The sequence below is a fragment of the Triturus cristatus genome, chromosome 7 (assembly GCF_964204655.1).
Source record: "Triturus cristatus chromosome 7, aTriCri1.1, whole genome shotgun sequence".
NCBI lineage: Eukaryota > Metazoa > Chordata > Amphibia > Caudata > Salamandridae > Triturus > Triturus cristatus.
The window spans coordinates 22,066,884-22,088,154 of NC_140590.1; the positions used below are offsets into that span (position 1 = coordinate 22,066,884).

At 48.6% G+C, this 21,271-nt stretch overlaps 1 protein-coding gene across 5 annotated transcripts in view; it reads left to right on the forward strand.

Moving 5' to 3' along the window:
• Positions 1-21,271, forward strand: part of LOC146808711 (cell adhesion molecule CEACAM6-like) — a 344,246-nt gene that overhangs the window by 161,942 nt on the left and 161,033 nt on the right. For 4 of the 5 annotated variants that reach the window (XM_085615521.1, XM_085615520.1, XM_085615522.1 and 1 more), the window contains exon 4: positions 18,925-19,044. The exons of the other annotated variant lie outside the window; for it this stretch is intronic. In XM_085615521.1, coding sequence (XP_085471647.1) covers positions 18,978-19,044 — 67 coding nt within the window. In that variant the 5' untranslated portion in view covers positions 18,925-18,977. The remainder of the gene's footprint in view (positions 1-18,924; positions 19,045-21,271) is intronic. 5 annotated transcript variants of the gene reach the window in all.

Genomic DNA, 21,271 nt, shown 5'->3' on the forward strand with positions numbered 1-21,271 from the left:
ATATAACAAAAACTAGCTTAAACATTGTCATAGTGGGTGAATTTATTTGTCTCGGGCAATCGCACACCAGAGTGGCGACTGACCTCACCACCCATCATGTTTCTGGGCCACCCCGATCCTCAGAGGCAAAACTTCAGGATCAGGAGCTGCAGTGGGTCCTCGCACCTGCTGGGTCACCTGGATCCCTTGGCTGGATCTCATCACCAGTTGTGTAGTGATGACACTGGAGACTACACGTTGAGTTATAAGTAGCCTTGGTCCATGATGGTCCCCTGGCCCCCGCAGAAGCCACCCCACCCGCCGGACTTACGCCGCCGCCACCCTCAACGCACTCAACACCGGCCGGACCCCCGGCTGCTACCGAGCCACCCCGGGACGCACCCACGGACCCTTCACCTGCCAATCCTGCAAGTTCCCCTGCATCCGGACCCACACCCGCCAAGCCGAGCACCAGCAGCAACCACCTGAACTGCATCCTGCTCAACACCCGCTCTGTCCACAGGCACGGCGTGGAACTCTGGAACCTCCTCGACACCTCATCTCCAGACGTCGCCTTCCTCACTGGAACCTGGATGAATGCCTCCTCTGCGCCCGACATCGCCATCGCCATCCCGGACGGATACAAGATCACCCGGAGGGACCGCGTCAACCAGACAGGAGGAGGCATCGCCATCGTCCACAAGAACACCATCCGCATCACGACCAGCTCCGAGGACACCCTCACAGCCGCCGAACATCTTCACTTCCAGATCTACACCGACCCCAAGACCACCCTCAGAGGCACCCTCATCTACAGACCCCCAGGACCTCGCACGCAATTCAGCGAAGACATCGCAGACTTCATTAGCCCACACGCCCTCTCCTCCGCTGACTACATCCTCCTAGGGGACCTCAACTTCCACCTGGAGAACAACAACTACAACAACACCACCACCCTGCTGGACAACCTCGCCAACCTTGGACTCAAGCAACTGGTGAACACCCCCACCCACTACGCCAGCCACACGCTTGACCCAGTCTTCTCCTCCAGCAAGTACGTCTCCTTCGGCTACTCCACCGGACTCCACTGGACAGACCACAGCTGCGTCCACTTCAGCTTCAGAAGGACCATGACTCACCACCACCCGCAACAGGTTCCCCGCAGGAGCTGGAACAAGATCACCACCGACCAGCTCACCACATCCCTGAACCAGAATCCTCCCGCCAGCTCAACAAACCCCAACCAGGCAGCCAACAACCTCACACAGTGGATCACCAACTGCGCCAACGACCTGGCACCCCTGAAAAACCATCCCAGCAGACCCGGCAGCAAGAAAGTCTCCTGGTTCAATGACGATCTCAAGAACTCCAAGAAGAACTGCCGTACCCTCGAGAAAGCCTGGCGCAAAGACCCGACTACAGACAACATGACTGCCCTCAAGCACGCCACCCACAAACACCACCAGCTGATCCACACCACCAAGAAGACAGCATTCAAGGAATGACTAGACAACAACGCACACAACAGCAAGGAACTCTTCAGCATCGTCAAAGAGCTCTCCAACCCCAGCGCCGGAACCAACGACATCACCCCCTCGCAAGAACTCTGCGACTCGCTCGCCTCGTTCTTCCACAGCAAGATCGCCAACATACACAACAGCTTCGGCGCACAGACCACGCACCCAACCACCGAACCAACGCCTCCCACCACCACCCTCCGCGCCTGGACCCCAGTCAGCACCAAAGACACCATCCACACGATGAACACCGTCCACTCCGGATCACCAACCGACCCATGCCCCCACCACGTCTTCAACAAGGCAGACTCCGCCATCGCACCCCAACTCCGGGACATCATCAACTGCTCCTTCAACACCGCCACCTTCCCGGAGAGCTGGAAGCATGCCGAACTCAGTGCCCTCCTGAAGAAGCCATCAGCAGACCCCACCGACCTCAAGAACTACCGCCCCATCTCGCTCCTCCCGTTTCCTGCCAAAGTCATCGAGAAGACCGTCAATAGACAGCTAGCCGCCTTCCTCGAGACGAACGGATCCCTCGACCACTCGCAGTCCAGCTTCCGAGCCAACCACAGCACCGAGACCGCCCTCATTGCAGCCACTGACTACATCCGAGCCCTGCTCGACAACGGGGAAACAGCGGCCCTCATCCTCCTGGACCTCTCCGCAGCGTTCGACACTGTCTGCCACCGCACCCTAGTGCAGCGCCTCAGCAACATCGGAATCCAAGAGAAGGCTCTAGAATGGATCATCTCGTTCCTCGCAGGAAGAACCCAGAGAGTCCGCCTCCCCCCGTTCAGATCCGAGGCCACCGAAGTCATCTGCGGCGTACCACAAGGATCATCACTCAGCCCCACCCTCTTCAACGTCTACATGAGCCCCCTCGCGGCCATCGCACGCCAACACAACCTCAACATCATCTCCTACGCCGCCGACACCCAGCTGATCCTCTCCCTCACCAACGACCCAGCCACCGCCAGAACCAACCTACATGAAGGGATGAAAAACGTAGCCGAATGGATGATGAACAGCCGCCTGAAACTGAACTCAGACAAGACGGAAGTCCTCATCCTCGGATCTTCACCCTCTGCATGGGACGACTCATGGTGGCCCTCGGCCCTTGGCAGCGCACCCAAACCAACGGACCACGCACGCAACCTGGGATTCATCCTGGACTCCTCACTCTCGATGACCAGACAAGTCAACGCCGTCTCATCATCATGTTTCAACATCCTACGCATGCTCCGTAAGATCTTCCGTTGGATCCCCACCGAAACCAGGAAGACGGTCACCCAGGCCCTCGTCACCAGCCGACTGGACTACGGGAACACCCTCTACACCGGAACCACAACCACACTTCAGAAAAGACTCCAACGCATCCAGAACGCCTCCGCACGACTCATCCTGGACATCCCCCGACAAAGCCACATCTCCGGACACCTGAGAGACCTCCACTGGCTCCCCGTCAGCAAGAGAATCACGTTCCGACTCCTCACCCACGCACACAAGGCCATCCACGACCTGGGCCCCAGGTACCTCAACAACCGCCTGACCTTCTACACTCCCACCCGTCAGCTACGATCGACCAGCCACGCCCTCGCCGCCGTTCCACGCATCCGAAAAGCCACCATGGGAGGAAGATCCTTCTCCTACCTGGCAGCCAAGACGTGAAACTCCCTCCCCATCCACCTTCGTCTGACCCAAGACCACCTCTCCTTCAGGAAGCAACTCAAGACCTGGCTGTTCGAGCAGTAGCAGACCTCCCCCCCCCCAAGCGCCTTGAGACCCTCCGGGTGAGTAGCGCGCTATACAAATTTCTTGATTGATTGATTGATTGAGTATGGCACAGCCTCTCCAGTCAGCAGATAACTGTCTGCCCATGGAGCACTAAAGCGCCTCCACATAGGGAAGTGAGATTAGCATTCTGCATGCTTAAAGTTACAACACATATGCAACAGCTTGAATGTCAGATTTACATAAAATCTTAGTATCCCATACATTTTTAAAATTGGAAACATCTAACATGATAAGTTGCAAACTGGAATCAGTCACAATTTTCATGTCTAGGGGCCCGATTCACAGAACAAATTTAAGACAAAATCCTAAACTTAGTACCATTTTGGTATTCACAGAATGCACTTACTACTTCTGGTATTCACAGAATGAACTTACTACTTTTGCGATTCACAGAATAAACTTACTACTTTTGCTATTCACAGAATGGATTTACGACTACTAACTTTACGTCCGCACTCGGGCCGGAAATTCCGGCCCGGAGGCGGAGCTTCCGGCCCGGAGGCGGGGCTTCCAGGCCGGAGGCGGAGCTTCCGGCCCAGAGGTGGGGATTCCGGCCAGTGGCGGAGATTAAGCCATGGCCAAAATCTCCACCTCTGGGCCGGAAGCTCCGCCTCCGGGCCGGAAGCTCCGCCTCCGGGCTGGAATTTCCGGCCCGAGTGCGGACGTAAAGTTAGTAGTCGTAAATCCATTCTGTGAATAGCAAAAGTAGTAAGTTTATTCTGTGAATCGCAAAAGTAGTAAGTTCATTCTGTGAATACCAGAAGTAGTAAGTGCATTCTGTGAATACCAAAATGGTACTAAGTTTAGGATTTTGTCTTAAGTTTGTTCTGTGAATCGGGCCCAACATTTCTTACACTCAGATTGCAAAATAGACCTTTCTTTTTGGCTAAACTTCATTTTCCTCCTTCCACTTGTACAGTTAAGATTACACTTGCATTTGCCTCTGTTACTTCTTGAACATTCTCGCTTTGGATACTAGTTTTCATTGCATTACTAGTACTTTTACAAACATGCATAAAACCCCCCATCTACCGATACTTACTACACGTTTTCCAAATGCTGAACAGTTAACGTTGTTGCCTACATGGCTTCTAGATCTCCATCAGTAGCAGCAGGCACCTGGTAAAAAAGTGTTAATATTTCTAGAGGTCTTATCATACACTTCGCAAGGACCATTGGCACTCATACGTTCAGTTCCATTACTTTCCCCTAGAAATTACATGTACGGATTCTGCGGAATGATCAATGCCCATAGACATCTTAATCACCTCTACTAGTGTTGCATTTGTGCAACACAAAAGGTTATTCTTGTTCTTTCTTTGAAGCCTAGCCCTTGCTAGAATCAAATTGCAAATGTCTAAAGTGAGGCAGATTCAAATATTAGTATTACGCCTTTTATTACAGAGTAATTCCCAGAAACGTCACGTAGATGAGCCACAGCAATCATATCAAACATTTCCTACAGGAAAGATCAGAAAATAGGGTGATCAATGCCATAAACGAGAGAAAATCCAGGGACAGAAAGCATCAGAATAAGAGAGTGACCTACTGTTCCAAGGAGCCAACCACTAGTCCACGCCCTTCGCTTCTCACGGACACCCCTGCTGAACTGGCCACCAGAGTAGCTTTCGTCTTTCCAGGAAAATTTGTTGAGAAACCTGCGAGCCTCATCAGGTTGTGGAAAAAGCTTCCTTATCACACTCCAACCAGAACCTCACTGGATATGTAAGAGTGTCTTGAATCTCATGACTCAGCAGCCCTTAGGATCTTCCTCACTGTGCCTCTCACTTCCATCCCGGTGTAAGGTCCTCCCCAGCAGTCTGCAGGTGTCTCGGTGAAGGGGAGCACCTCTCCACTTCACCGAGAGTCCCGAGTGATGTCATCCTCTGTAAGTCCTCCAGCCTTCTGAACTCTTCTTGCAGAAACACAACTTCCTCCAAGGTACTGTGCAACACAGAGCTTCCTAAGCCACACTGGATCCGAGCACACATCCCTTACATTGAGTCAAGTGGAATTCAGCACACATAGAAAGAGGAAGGAACGAGGAGAAATAAAGATATTTCTCCTTGTTACGCCTCCCCTGGGTAGACGTACCTTTTTGGCTCATTCCCTGGTTCACATGGACTTGTAAATCTGGGAATGCGTCAAAAGCCATGAGAGTTGTGTGGGAATACAATGCCCCTTTGAGTGCCTACACAGGGCAGAGTCAAGCGACACAGCTATGTGCTCCGCGTTGTTATTCCATATTTTTGGAGCCCCTCAAAGTGACTTTGCGTGGCTCAAAAAATATGATTTACGGTTTGCGTTGCTCTCGCATCACGTTGCGTGGCGCATGAGCAATGCAAACCGGACCATACATATGGCCCACAGTGTTTTCAGATTATGATCATTCCTGTACGAGTTTCAGAAAGACACTGGCAATCCAATCCATCTTTCTGTTGTGAACAACAAACTCAAAAAGATGGAACTCAGAATAAGGGTCACGGAGATTAACATGTTCATTTTTAAATTCTAAGTCCATTGTGTAGAATATGAAGAGTTATTACACAGAATAAGAAAACAAAAGTGGTTCAACAGGTTATGATCAGCGAAAACAGACAAACATTTCTAGCATTTTAGTGAATTGTTCCCGGCATCCTGACACCCTAAGCCTGTTTCCAAACACTGAATGTAATTGTAGCTACAGCATTAAATAGCGGACATTGCCTTATGAGTTTCTCTAGAGGGATCGCATGCTTACCTTTAAACAACTACCAGTGCCGTAGCTGGGGTGGGGGGGGGGCTGGTTCGCACCAGGCAGCACTGTATTTTGCGGCACCGGAAATGAGCAAGTCATGTCTGTCGACTACTACCAGTCCCCCACCCCTGAGAACAAGTCATACGTCGGCTGCCACCCACACCACCCCCTGCCCCCGCTCTTACCTGCACCGGGCGGCAAACGTCTTAGTGTCCGCCCCGGGAGGCAGTAGGTCTAGCTCATCCACTGACAACTACTTCAGCTGTCCCTTATCGGAGCTGAGCTGGAGATGCAAACATGTGTGCTCGGTCAGAGACACCTTCAGCGCAGCTCGTGGACTTACCCGCTCTCAGACTGAGGGTCCTGGGCCGTCAGTCTGGCCGGACCCCTGGCAATAATCCTCCCAATCAATGGTCAAATCCAGGGGTTTAAATACTACCAGACTAGATTATTATGGCAAAATGTAGGTCAGATCGCCCCACTTGTTTAACTTTGAGTAAAGTGTCATGTAGTGAAGGACAAAAGTGTTAAAATATGTCACCTTAGGCAGCGGGCAGCCATGATAAACACAGCAGTTTCCGGGTGCTGGTAAAAACTGGACACTTTCTGTTACAGATGAAGCTCTACAGGAGGCCTGAAGCAAGGCAAGAGGTAAACATAAGCTTAGTAAAATAGAGCTTATCATGGTATTCTTGAAAGAGGCCCTCATGAGGCATCTAGACGCAGCTCTGAGCAGAACAGCGCGTCTGGACCTGGGACCGCACCAAAGGTCAGACATGTTGTTTCCGGTCAGGCCTGCCACGCCGAGTCTATCTGAATTGATGCAAGGTCTGTCATCAGCAGTGCATGACTTCAGACGGCCACGCCGAGTCTATCTGTACTGATGGAAGGTCTGTCATCAGCAGTGCATGACGTCAGACTGCCACGCTGAGTCTCTCTGTACTGATGCAAGCTCTGTCATCAGCAGTGCATGACGTCAGACGGCCACGCCGAGTCTATCTGTACTGATGGAAGGTCTGTCATCAGCAGTGCATGACGTCAGACTGCCACGCCGAGTCTATCTGTACTGATGCAAGGTCTGCCATCAGCAGTGTATGACGTCAGACGGCCACGCCGAGTCTATCTGTACTGATGCAAGGTCTGTCATCAGCAGTGCATGACGTCAGACTGCCACGCCGAGTCTATCTGTACTGATGCAAGGTCTGCCATCAGCAGTGTATGACGTCAGACGGCCACGCCGAGTCTATCTGTACTGATGCAAGGTCTGTCATCAGCAGTGCATGACGTCAGACTGCCACGCCGTGTCTATCTGTACTGATGCAAGCTCTGGCATCAGCAGTGCACGACATCAGACGGCCACGCCTAGTCTATCTGTACTGATGGAAGGTCTGTCATCAGCAGTGCACGACATCAGACGGCCACGCTGAATCTATCTGTACTGATGCAAGGTCTGCCATCAGCAGTGCATGACATCAGACTGCCACGCCGAGTCTAACTGTACTGATGGAAGGTCTGTCATCAGCCGTGCACGACATCAGACGGCCACGCTGAATCTATCTGTACTGATGCAATGTCTGCCATCAGCAGTGCATGACATCAGACTGCCGTGCGGAGTCTATCTGTGCAAATGCAAGGTCTGCCATCAGCAGTGCATGACGTCAGACTGCCGCACGGACTCTATCTGTACTGATGCAACGTCTGCCATCAGCAGTGCAAGATGTCAGACTGCCATAAAGATTCTAATTGTACTGATCCATGGTCTGCCATTAGCAGTGAATGATGTCAGACTGCCACGCCGAGTCCATCTGTGCAAATGCAAGGTCTGTCATCAGCAGTGTATGACGTCTGACTGCCACGCCAAGTCTATCTTCACTGATGCAAGGTCTGTCATCAGCAGTGAATGATGTCAGACTGCCATGCCGAGTCTATCTGCACGGATGCAAGGTCTGTCATCAGCAGTGCAAGATGTCAGACTGCCATGAGGAGTCTATCTGTACTGATGCAAAGTCTGTCATCAGCAGTGCATGACGTCAGACTGCCACGCCGAGTCTATCTGCACTGATGCAAGGTCTGTCATCAGCAGTGCAAGATGTCAGACTGCCATGAGGAGTCTATCTGTACTGATGCAAAGTCTGTCATCAGCAGTGCATGACGTCAGACTGCCACGCCGAGTCTATCTGCACTGATGCAAGGTCTGTCATCAGCAGTGCAAGATGTCAGACTGCCATGAGGAGTCTATCTGTACTGATGCAAAGTCTGTCATCAGCAGTGCATGACGTCAGACTGCCACGCCGAGTCTATCTGCACTGATGCAAGGTCTGTCATCAGCAGTGCATGACGTCAGACTGCCACGCCGGGTCTAACTGTACTGATGCAACTTCTGCCATCAGCAGTGCACGACATCAGACGGCCACGCCTAGTCTATCTGTACTGATGCAAGGTCTGCCATCAGCAGTGCATGACATCAGACGGCCACGCTGAATCTATCTGTACTGATGCATGGTCTGCCATCAGCAGTGCATGACATCAGACTGCCACGCCGAGTCTAACTGTACTGATGGAAGGTCTGTCATCAGCAGTGCACGACATCAGACCGCCACGCTGAATCTATCTGTACTGATGCAATGTCTGCCATCAGCAGTGCATGACATCAGACTGCCGTGCGGAGTCTATCTGTACTGATACAACCTCTGCCATCGGCAGTGCATGACGTCAGACTGCCACGCCGAGTCCATCTGTGCAAATGCAAGGTCTGCCATCAGCAGTGCAAGACGTCAGACTGCCGCACGGACTCTATCTGTACTATTGCAAGGTCTGCCATCAGCAGTGCAAGACGTCAGACTGCCATAAAGATTCTAATTGTACTGATCCATGGTCTGCCATTAGCAGTGAATGATGTCAGACTGCCATGCCGAGTCTATCTGTACTGACGCAAAGTCTGTCATCAGCAGTGTATGACGTCAGACTGCCACGCCAAGTCTATCTTCACTGATGCAAGGTCTGTCATCAGCAGTGCATGATGTCAGACTGCCATGAGAAGTCTATCTGTACTGATACAAGGTCTGCCATCAGCAGTGCAAGACGTCAGACTGCCATGTGGAGTATATCTGTACTGAAGCGAGGTCTGCCATCAGGAGTGCAAGACGTCAGACTGCCACAAAGATTCTAACTGTACTGATGCAAGGTCTGCCATCAGCAGTGAATGATGTCAGACTGCCATGAGGAGTCTATCTGTACTGATGCATGGTCAGCCATCAGCAGTGCATGACTTCAGACTACCATGAGGAGTCTATCTGTACGCGCTGATATTTGGGTCCCAGCCGTCCGTAGTTTACCTGACTCCGGCATCTTTTTGTGTAACGCCAAGACGCGTGAATTAACGGCTCGCTACCATTCCTTGTTTTCCTAAGAACGCCCGCAAACCTTTTTTGGCTACGTGAGGACGTCTCGAATTCCTTTCCTGATAGGAAAAATGTGGATCTCGTCCTTCCCTCCAAGCTCTACATAAAGCGGTCTTGCAGAGACGTTATCTGTATAGAATGCTGGACTTTTTTCCGTCTGTGTGAATAAACAGATTAGAATTCATTTTTTATTTCTTAAAGAGACTTGTGTTCATAACCACTCAAGGATCATCAATAAGATGTCATAAAGAAATACTGCATTTATTGAACTGGACCAGGGGGGCATTAGCGAGCGGAGACGGGGTGCCTGCACCTACCTACCTGGACTTTGGCAGTTGTTCCTGGGTCGCCTACGCTGTTGGTCTCCCCTGCTGCCGACGGAGTTCACAGCCGCAGTCGGGGGAGACTACAGCTCCCAGCGTGCTTAGCGCCACCACCACCTGACTTCCGCCTACCTTCGCGCCCGGAGGCGCACAAAAAGGAGAGGCTCCCTCGGTGGAGCGGGGGCATTAGCGAGCGGAGACGGGGTGCCTGCACCTACCTACCTGGACTTTGGCAGTTGTTCCTGGGTCGCCTACGCTGTTGGTCTCCCCTGCCGCCGACGGAGTTCACGGCCGCAGTCGGGGGAGACTACAGCTCCCAGCGTGCTTAGCGCCACCACCACCTGACTTCCGCATACCTTCGCGCCCGGAGGCGCACAAAAAGGAGAAGCTTCCTCCGCGTCGCGGGACGCGCGCGGGCGATGCCGGGCTAAGCCTGGGCAAAGGGCGGGCCGTCTGTGGCCGTCCGAGGCTGGGCTGGGTTACACTCTGTTTCAGTGATTTTTGAAAGTTATCGACTACACACACCTGGGTTATAGTGTATTTACCTACCAGGTTGTAGTCTCAAATAAGGATCGTTCATTGTCGTGTATTTGTATTTTAACTTTGAATAAGGAACTCTGGTAGATCCAGCTTAAGGCTTTTTTATTGCTGTATATTATTATTTTTTTTTTATAGATTTGTTTGTATATTTAGTGAGCCAATCATGTCTACAGCTAACAAAGAAAATGGACGTTCTAATATAGCCACCCTTGATAATTACCTTGTGAAAGTAGTCGACAAAATTAACAAAGAGCGTCGACTTTCTTTGGGTCGGGGGTGTACTTCGGCCCCCCCACTTAGCACTCCCAATTCACCCACTTTATTCCCTACCTTATCAGGGGATGGTAGTGGCAATCTTGAATGCCCTGTTCTTTCAACAACGGTTATCAATGAAGAACCAGACTCTACCCTGACCACGCCAGATTCGCCTCAAGTACTATCAGCTTTATGCTCTCCGGCTCCGAAAGTGCAGAGAGTATTAAGATCAGGGAAGGGTGTTGCTAGGTCAACTATCCCAAAACGGGGGGGGGGGAATCACCATAACAAAAAAAGATTGGACCCCCCTACTAAGTGTGTCATTAGTGGTCTAGATTTAGAAACTAATAACACCCAAGTAAAACTAGATCCCAAGCAGTTAGAGCTTTTGATTAGCATAATAGATACGAAGCTTGATAAAATTATTATGCCTCTAATGGATAGACTTGATACTCTTTCAGAGGAAATTAAAAGGCTGGGTGGTCTTTTGAATACGCATTCAGGGACAAAGGTAAATTTAGAGGACTTATCAACGGTTAAGACTTTTGAATAAAAAACTCCCAAGATTCCCAATGGGGGATTAAGTCCTAATATTGTAGATGTATCTAACTCAACGGTGGGCCAAAGCACATCACCAAAATCTACGGTAGTGGATAAGCCAGGGAACATCGCCGTTAAGCCTAAAAGCTATGGTTACTCTACGCCTAATTTACCCCCGGAATGTGCACCATATGTGGTGGTTTTAACAAATGTTCCACCACTTCTGGACACCGGGTCTCGAAGTAATCAAGAAACTCACGAGTCCCTTAAGAATAAAACGGTGGCTTGGCTTAATCGAGAGTGTGGTTACCCAATAGCACTGTCTGATCAAATTTTAACCACTACCAGAGCTAACTGGATAGGGAATTCTTCCAAAAGTACTAATGGCGATTGTGTGATTGTCAATTTTAACAATCCCCAATTAGCTACTACTACTCTGCTCAGAGCCACATCTCGACCCTTGAACGATCAGGGAATTTCACTCAGACCGTTGGGTTTTTTCTATCAACATGTAATTAATAAACCATCTAATGTTTTGAAAAGGGGTAGTGGCAGTGCCCATAGTGTGCCCAGCGGGTTTGAGGTGGTTACATCCAATCGGTTTCAATGCCTGAGCGGTTTGGATTGTAACGATTGACTGGTTTCTGATGTGGCGCCCTGTGAAGATGGAGTAGTATTTTGTGGTGCAGTGTCCGAAGGAATCACCTCCGGGCCGCTAGGTAATGTTAGTATCCCTCCTGACTTTTGCCCGTTAATTGGCGTTGCAGGCGATGTTGAGGGGGCTAAAGGAGCGGTTCCTGCAACTGACAACCACAGTTTGAGTTTAAGCATATTTTCCCAGGTTGAAGGCATTGAAACATCCTCTGGGCCTATGAGCAGCTTTCTTGTCAGCTGGAATGTTGCTGGCCTAGCATCTAAAGAAGATAGCCTGGGGTGGTCAGAGTTTATTAATCTTTTTGACATTTGTTGTTTCCAAGAAACATGGTGTAAAAAGTTTTCGGGATACAATGGCTTTGTTTCCTATCAGTTGCCTGCTATGGCATCCATCTCTGGCAGAGCTAAGGGAGGGCTTCTGGTTTTGATTTCCATCAAAATCCCCATTTTGGTTAAAAAGCATGTTCTAGTGGGGGCCCATGCTCAGATTTTATGGCTATGTGAGAAGGATGGAAGAAACATTCTTTTAATCAATTTTTATAATAATATATTTGACAGCACTAGGCACCTGGTGGTAGATGCACTGAGAAGTGCACTAGATGATATTTTCGAGGGCTCTAATGTTGTTTTCGAATTTATTTTGGCGGGGGATTTTAATACTGTAGTTTGTCCCCTCTCTAATCATTGTTTGTGTGGGATTACCAACCGCTTTGGGGATGTGGACGTTCATTTTCCTCACAATAAGTATGGGGATTCTCTGAACCATCTCTTAGCGGCCCTTGATATGGAAATATTGGTTACCGAAAAGAATGATCAAGCAGAAAGTATCCCGACATTTACAGGGAAGGGGGCAAATACTGTCATTGATTTTATTAGTATATCGTCTAGTCTTGTCCCATGGAGTTTGGCACCTAAGGTCGTGGATATTGTGCTTAGCGACCATAACTGTATTGTTGTAGAGGTTGTTTTGTGGAATAAAAAACCTGTACTTATACTGGAGATTATAGATAATATTGAACCACATAGACCCAATGGTATAAGGTTAAGATGGAATGGTGACAAAGCGGTTATGACGTCCAATTCTATTATCAATAGCTGCTTACCGGAAATCACTGCGATTCTTGAGCAGGCTGACGTCACTGCCGATCTTGTTCAACATTTTATCCGAAATAATTCCATCATAGACCGAAAATTTACTAAATCAACTGAGTGTAAGTCTAAACAACAAAGGGGTTGGTTTAATTGTGCTTGCACTCGTGCTCTCAAAGAGCTTAAAGACGCGCTGGCAACAAAACCTAGAGCTAGGGACCAGGTGTCTCAGCTTAGATTAAACTATAAGAATACAGTTAAGCGCAGGAAGATAGAATTACAACACGAGGCCTGGGATAAATTGACACAGGCCGCCGAACGGAAAGATTGTACATTATTCTGGGCTACGGTTAATTGCCCTTTTTTAAAAGATGAGAAGGTTCTGGAACTAACCTCAATGGTTAGTATGGATACATGGATTTCCCCTTTTTCTATTATTTTTGATTCAGATAATGCTTTGGCCATTCAAAATGATTGCTGGCCCATAGTACCCTTGGATATTAGTATCACGGAGGTTTTAGGTAGCATTGGTGCTAGCAAAGGTGGAAAGACCCAGGGCCCCGATGGGGTGCCCATCGACGTTTATAAGTTAGTGCCAGAGGTATGGGGTCCTATGCTGGTTAAAGTTTTTAATGCTGCAGTCTGCTTTGGGGTGCCCCCAACTTGGGAGAAATCAATTATCATTCCTATCTTCAAGAAAGGTGATCGGGGGGATGTGAAGAACTATCGCCCCATTTCCCTGTTGGATTCCTCTGTAAAAATAATGAGCAGGGTACTCCTGGTTAGGCTGGAAGAATGGGCAGAAAATAATGGCATTCTGGCAAACTGCCAGTATGGGTTCAGAAAGGGCCGCGGGACGATCGAGCAATGCCTGAATCTCGAACTTCTGATTGGGAAATACACCCAGGTCAGGAAGGGCTCTATTTATCTCTGCTTTGCAGATTTAAGTAGCGCCTTCGATTTGGTGGATCATGCTATTCTCTGGGCCAAGCTGATTGAAATGGGGGCCCCTGAGGGCATTATCTTTTTGTTGGCCCGTCTTTATGAAAAACTTCGTACTAGTGTACGGTATGGTTCTAATGGGGAGTGTACCACTAAATTCCGGATCGGGCGGGCATAAGACAGGGATGTGTTCTTGCCCCCCTGCTTTTTACCCTTTTTATCAATGAAGTGGACTCTGTCCTACAGTAAGTAGTGGCAGACGCCCCTAGAGTTAATAACATCAATGTCCCGGTATTACTCTATGCGGATGATGCCGTTTTATTGTCCAGGACCCCGATAGGTCTTCAACGCTTAATGGATAGGTTTTCACAGTTTATTACATCTAGAAAACTAGTGATTAATAAAACCAAAACTTAAACCATGGAGTGTGGCCCGGGGAAGAGTAAGCCTCACTCTTATTATATTGATCTACACAGGGTCAAACTAGTGGATAATTTTAGTTATCTTGGAATCACTTTCTCCAAGAACTGTAGTTGGGCCAGTGAGCATACTAGTGTTAGAGCTAAGATGGATAGAAGCTCCAACGGGGTGTTTACTTTTGCCACTAAACTTGGGGACAAACGGATTAGTGATATGCTTAAGATCTTTCAGTCACGTTGCCTCTCCACCGCCCTTTATGGGGCGGGGATCTGGGGCTTTGCCCCGGCTGGGTGTTTACAGGTGGAGGAGAATGTCTTTCTGAAAAAATTGTTGAACCTACCCAAATCTGCTTCTAATGATTTAGTTCACAGTGAACTTGGTATCCCATTTCTAAATGATCTGATTCTCCTAAGGCCATTATTGTTGTGGCGGTCAATCTGGTTGAAAGAAGAGACGTCATTAAACAGAGCCATCATTAACGACTGTCTCACTGCTGATAATTATTTAAAGATCCCATGGATCAAATATATTGTCAACAGTTTTCAGGAGATTTATGGTATTGATATCAAAGCTCATAGATATGGGGCCACAGTAATTTCCAAGTCAGAAATGAAGCATATCTTTCTGCTGTGTAAAACTGAGAGTCGGATTTGCAACAATGGAATTCTATCTACCTGTGTGCAATATAGCACTATGAATGAATTGAAGGGTTACCAACCGTATTTAACCCAGGTGACTAGAGTCTCTCACAAGTTTGTTTTAACCAGATTCAGAATGGGGATTGTGCATAAACTGGTTGCATTCCTTTCTATAAACAAGCAGCCCGTTGGTCCCTGTCAGTGTGACAATCTGTCAGCACAAAGCACGATGCACTTTCTTTTGTTGTGTCCACTGTATGGAAATTTTCGTGTAGCTTTTTTAAAACCTATCTTTGTAAAATTTGGTGTTAGGACAGTACATGATTCTTTTAAACTGCTTTTTAATCTACATCATCCTGATATTTGTTTATTTACTGCAACATTTTTACTAAAAGCAATTAATGTCAGGAAAATTATGAGTTTTCAAGTATTTATTCTCCCCCGTGTGTATTATATGTTTCTATTTTAGCTATATGCCGCTTATTGTGATGTTCTGTATTGCTATTAATTTTTATTATGTATGTGCTTATATGGACATTATTTTTTGCTCCGAATAAAGCCTTATGAAATGAATTAAATGAAATGATATAAGGTCTGTCATCAGCAGTGCATGACGTCAGACTGCCTTTCGAAGTCTATCTGTACTGATGCAAGGTCTGAAATCATCAGTGCATGACATCAGACTGCCATGCCGAGTCTATCTGCACAGATGCAGGGTCTGCCATCAGCAGTGAATGATGTCAGACTGCCATGCGGAGTCTATCTGTACTGACGCAAAGTCTGTCATCAGCAGTGCATGACGTCAGACTGCCACGATAAGTCTATCTGTAGTGATGCAAAATTTGCCATCAGCAGTGCATGACATCAGACTGCCATGCGAAGTCTATCTGTACTGATGCATGGTCTGCCATCAGCAGTGCATGACATCAGACTGCCATGCCAAGTCTAACTGTACTGATGTAAGGACTGCCATCAGCAGTGAATGATGTCAGACTGCCATGCTGAGTCTATCTGTACTGACGCAAAGTCTGTCATCAGCAGTGCATGACGCAGACTGCCATGCGGAGTCTATCTGTAGTGATGCAAGATTTGCCATCAACAGTGCATGACATCAGACTGCCACGCCGAGTCTAACTGTACTGATGTAAGGACTGCCATCAGCAGTGAATGATGTCAGACTGCCATGCTGAGTCTATCTGTACTGACGCAAAGTCTGTCATCAGCAGTGCATGACGCAGACTGCCATGCGGAGTCTATCTGTAGTGATGCAAGATTTGCCATCAACAGTGCATGACATCAGACTGCCACGCCGAGTCTAACTGTACTGATGTAAGATCTGCCATCAGCAGTGCAAGACGTCAGACTGCCACACTGAGTCTATCTGTACTGATGCAAGGTCTGCCATCATCAGTGCATGATGTTAGACTGCCACACGGAGTCTATCTATACTGATGAAACATCTGTCATCAGCAGTGCAAGACATCAGACTGCCATGCCGAGTCTAACTGTACTGATGCAGGGTATGCCATCAGCAGTGCAAAATGTCAGACTGCCTTTCGGAGTCTATCTGTACTGATGCAAGGTCTGAAATCATCAGTGCATGACATCAGACTGCCACACAGAGTCTATCTGCACTGATGGAAGGTCTGTCATCAGCAGTACATGACATCAGACTGCCACGCGGAGTCTAACTGTACTGATGCAACATCTGTCATCAGCCGAACTTGACGTCAGACTGAAATGCCGAGTTTAACTGTAACCATGCATGGTCTGACATCAGTAGTGCATGACGTCAGACTGCCACGACGAATTTAACTGTACTGAAGCAAGGTCTGCCATCAGCAGTGCATGACGTCAGACTGCCACGCCAAATTTGACTGTACTAATGCAAGGTATGTCATCCGCAGTGCATGACGTCAGACTGCCACGATAAGTCTTTGTGTAGTGATGCAAAATTTGCCATCAGCAGTGCATGACGTCAGACTGCCACGCCGAGTCTAACTGTACTGATGCATGGTCTGCCATCAGCAGTGAATGATGTCAGACTGCCATGCGGAGTCTAACTGTACTGATGCAAGGTCTGCCATCAGCAGTGCATGACATCAGACTGCCACGCCGAGTCTAACTGTACTGATGCAAGGTCTGCCATCAGCAGTGCATGACATCAGACTGCCACGCCGAGTCTAACTGTACTGATGCAAGGTCTGCCATCAGCAGTGCATGACATCAGACTGCCACGCCGAGTCTTACTGTACTGATGCAAGATCTGCCATCAGCAGTGCAAGACGTCAGACTGCCACGCCGAGTCTAACTGTACTGATGCAAGGTCTGCCATCAGCAGTGCATGACATCAGACTGCCACGCCGAGTCTAACTGTACTGATGCAAGGTCTGCCATCAGCAGTGCATGACATCAGACTGCCACGCCGAGTCTTACTGTACTGATGCAAGATCTGCCATCAGCAGTGCAAGACGTCAGACTGCCACGCCGAGTCTAACTGTACTGATGCATGGTCTGCCATCAGCAGTGAATGATGTCAGACTGCCACGCGGAGTCTAACTGTACTGATGCAAGGTCTGCCATCAGCAGTGCATGACGTCAGACTGCCACGCCGAGTCTAACTGTACTGATGCATGGTCTGCCATCAGCAGTGCATGACATCAGACTGCCACGCCGAGTCTAACTGTACTGATGCATGGTCTGCCATCAGCAGTGCATGACATCAGACTGCCACGCCGAGTCTAACTGTACTGATGCAAGGTCTGTCATCAGCAGTGCATGACGTCAGACGGCCATGCCGAGTCTAACTGTACTGATGGAAGGTCTGTCATCAGCAGTGCATGACGTCAGACGGCCACGCTGAGTCTATCTGTACTGATGCATGGTCTGCCATCAGCAGTGCATGACGTCAGACCGCCACACTGAGGCTATCTGAACTGATGCAAGGTCTGCCATCAGCAGTTCATGACGTCACACTGCCACGTATGAGCCGGTGTGGACTCTGCCCGATGCTACCTCTTTCCTGCATGTGGTGATGAGGCCGCCTGTTTGCTCTGGGTTTTCACAGAGCCTTGAACTCTGCTGCATCTCCTGTCCTAACTCGAGAGAGGCCTCCAGGTAGAAAAAGAGTCCCGAGCCAGTGACTCAGAGTGACAAGCACCCTCTGCACCCCCTCATCAGGCTGCCCAGAAACACCTCAACATCAGCAGGTGAGCGGAACCCGCGCATTGTCCTGTCGCGCAGACCCCGACAAGTGCCAGCACTTCTGCTCTTCATCTTTCCTGAATCCTGCCCCATCTTGCTTTTCATCTGGTAGGTATCTGAGCCCCCCACCTCGTTGGGGTCCTGGTGGCCTCAGCGCCAGAAGCAGGGTCCCACGCAGGGACCTGTGACCACGCTGAGCAGAGGTCCAGCCGGGCAGCTCGCTTGTGAGATGCAGAGGTCTTGTGGCTCCGGAGCTGGGCTTCGGTGTGGCTTGTGTCCTTGTGGGCGTCCCTCAGGGTCAGACCCTCGTCTGACCCCCTTCATAGACATGACCTGTCTTCCCTGGACCCCGAGACATCCCTTCAGTGCCACTGGTGCCTCTGGGCCATTTGACAGCCAACTTTACAGGTGCTGAGACCCTGGCTCATGTGACATTCAAAGTTCCATGTCCTGAGGCTGTGGGTCATCTGACAGCCAGCGTTACATGTCCTGAGAAGCCCAAACCCAAAACAGAAGGCAAAGCAGGTTTTCTCGGCAAAGCCTCTTGAATAAAAAAATGTAGCTATTAATCTGCTGACGTTTGTTGATCTTTAGGAAAGGTTGCCTTCATTTTTGTGACGTTATAAAATGTTACTAGTGGCCACCCTATCATTCAGACCCCTCCAACAGGACAATGTGGACCACAGGTCGTGTGATGATCTATTTTGTTTAGATCAGAGATGGCCTCAAACAGGACAGTGCCCCCCTCTGATCCACCCCCCACCCTCTCCCTCCCCACTATAGAATGTTACTGGTATTGATTCTGAGCAGCACACTGATTTCCATCAATATGTTATGATTCATTTTAGGGACCCAATGTGGAATAACCCCACCTCTTTCTTTGCCCAGGCCCAGCACAAGGTGTGTCTCAGCCTCCCTGAAGGAAGAGCTGTAAACACAAGATGTATCGCCTCTCTCCAGGTCAAGGCCACAGAGACCCCGGCAGCCTTCAGCAGCCTGTCCTCATGGGTGAGACTGGAACTACTGCCAGATGTATGTGAATTGTGCTAAATGTAAAGAAAGACGCGGAACAGCAGACACAAGGGCTGCTCCTGTGTCATGGCTAGAAAGCTGCTTCTAGAGAACAACTCGAACCAAACTTAGATATGTATCTGCCGCTCTCAGCTAGTGGGAGGCAGAAATATTGTGGATAAACTCAGAAACTTCCATTGTGGAGTAATGTTTACAAAGTGTTAAGCAAACGCCACCACACAAAGGGGCATATCAACTACAACCGGCGATAATTATCGCTGAGCGCACTTAGCGCTCGGATAATTATCGCCGGCTAGCGCCGATTTTTATCGCTGAGATAGCGTGCTATTAGCAACGCTTATCTCATCAGCGATAAAAATCCTAGCGCTAACTGACTAACGTGAGATTATCGCTGGAAACCCAGCGATAATCTCACGTTAGCTAGTTGATAGGGACTCACAAACTTAGCCATGATATCCACCTTCCATAGGATATCATGGCTAAGTCAGTTCTGAAGCAGGCGTAAGGAAAGTAGCGATAAATGGGGTTATCGCTACTTTTCCTGCCGCTATGCGTCATAGCGTGGGGCTTGATGATAGGAGAAATGTCACTTAGCAACATTTCTCCTATCATGTCAGGTCAGGAATGCCCACTTTGCATCTCATTAGAGATGCAAAGCTGGGCGTTAGAAATCCCCACGCTAAAGCAAGGTTTCTCGCGTTAGCGTGACCTTGCTAATATACGATAAAATTATCGCCGCTTTTCGGCCGAAAACGGCCGCTAAAGCGGCGATAATTTATTATCGCCTTGTTGTAAATATGCCCCAAGATGAGGAGGAGAAGAGCGTGTATTCAAGTTAGATCCCCACGCACCAGCTGACAAGTGAAGCGCTCTCAACATTCTACGGTGACCTTCCCTTCAAGATTCTACTGGAAGGTATGTACCAATGGGAGGAAGGATTTGAGAATCTCTGTTAATTCTTTAAGACTCTTTGGCCACCCATTGCAGCTTGTGTTGTTAAGATCAATGAGGATAGTATCACTTTTTATAAATTATTCTCATTCGTCTTTACTAGTGGCAGGGATATCAACTGAAAGAATGGTCTCGTCAGGGGGATAAAACTGGGAGATCTCATTAGTGATTGGGAGTCTGGAGAGACAGTCTGCAACTAGGTTTTTGTGGCCAGATACATAACTTTTAGTGTAGTTAAAGCCTTGTAGACCTAGAGTCCATTTGGAGATGTGGGGAGTGGTGGAGAACAAGGGAAGCAAGGGTTTATGATCCGTTTCTAGTGTGAATGGAATTCCCCATAGAAAGAATTAAAAATGATTTATCGCCCAATGACAAGCGAGAGCCTCCTTTTCAATTGAGGAATAGTTGCATTCCGTTTTTTTCAAAGTCCTTGACGCAAAAGCTGTCACTCTTTCTTGTCCATTTACATTTTGTGTAAGTGAGGCTCCTAATCCTTTCACGCTGGCATCGGTTGTCAAGGTGGTTCTGGCATTAGGGTCAAACATACTTAGAATGGGTGCTTCCACTATTGCTTGTGTAATCTGTGTGAAGTCATTTTGACACTGGGAGTTCCATTTGAACGGGGTACCTTTTTTGATTAACTCTGAGAGAGTGCATTGGTTCTGCAAAATCTTTTACATACTTGGGCTTATACTCAACCAGGCCCAGAAAAGATTTTAGTTCCTCTTTATTTGTAGGTGCAGGAGCTAGCTTCACTGAATCCACAAAGCTAGATTTAGGTTTGATTCCTTCACCTGAGATGGTGTGACCGGGATATACCACAGATTCTACACCTATTTTACATTTGTCCTTCTGTTTCCTCGGACTTCTACTAGAACCTTATTATGTTCTACCTCTGATTCTCCATAAATTAGGATGTCGTCCTGAAAACTCAACCCTTTGTCTGTTCCTTGCAGAATGTGTTACATTATCCATTGAAACACTGCCACGGCAGATGCTAGGCCAAATGGCATCCTAGAAAACTGGTATGCCACAAACGGAGTTATGAAGTAGGTGAGGGCTCTGGAGTCAGGATGGAGAGCTACCTGGTGGTAACCTGAGGAGAGGTCGAGAACGCTGAAATACTTTGCTCCCTGTATGACACTGAGCATCTCGTTGATGTTTGGGAGGGGGATGTCTATCCACCCAAATGCTGGAATTCAGGTCTCTAAGGTCAACACATAGACAGATACTCCTCCCTCCTTCCTTAGAT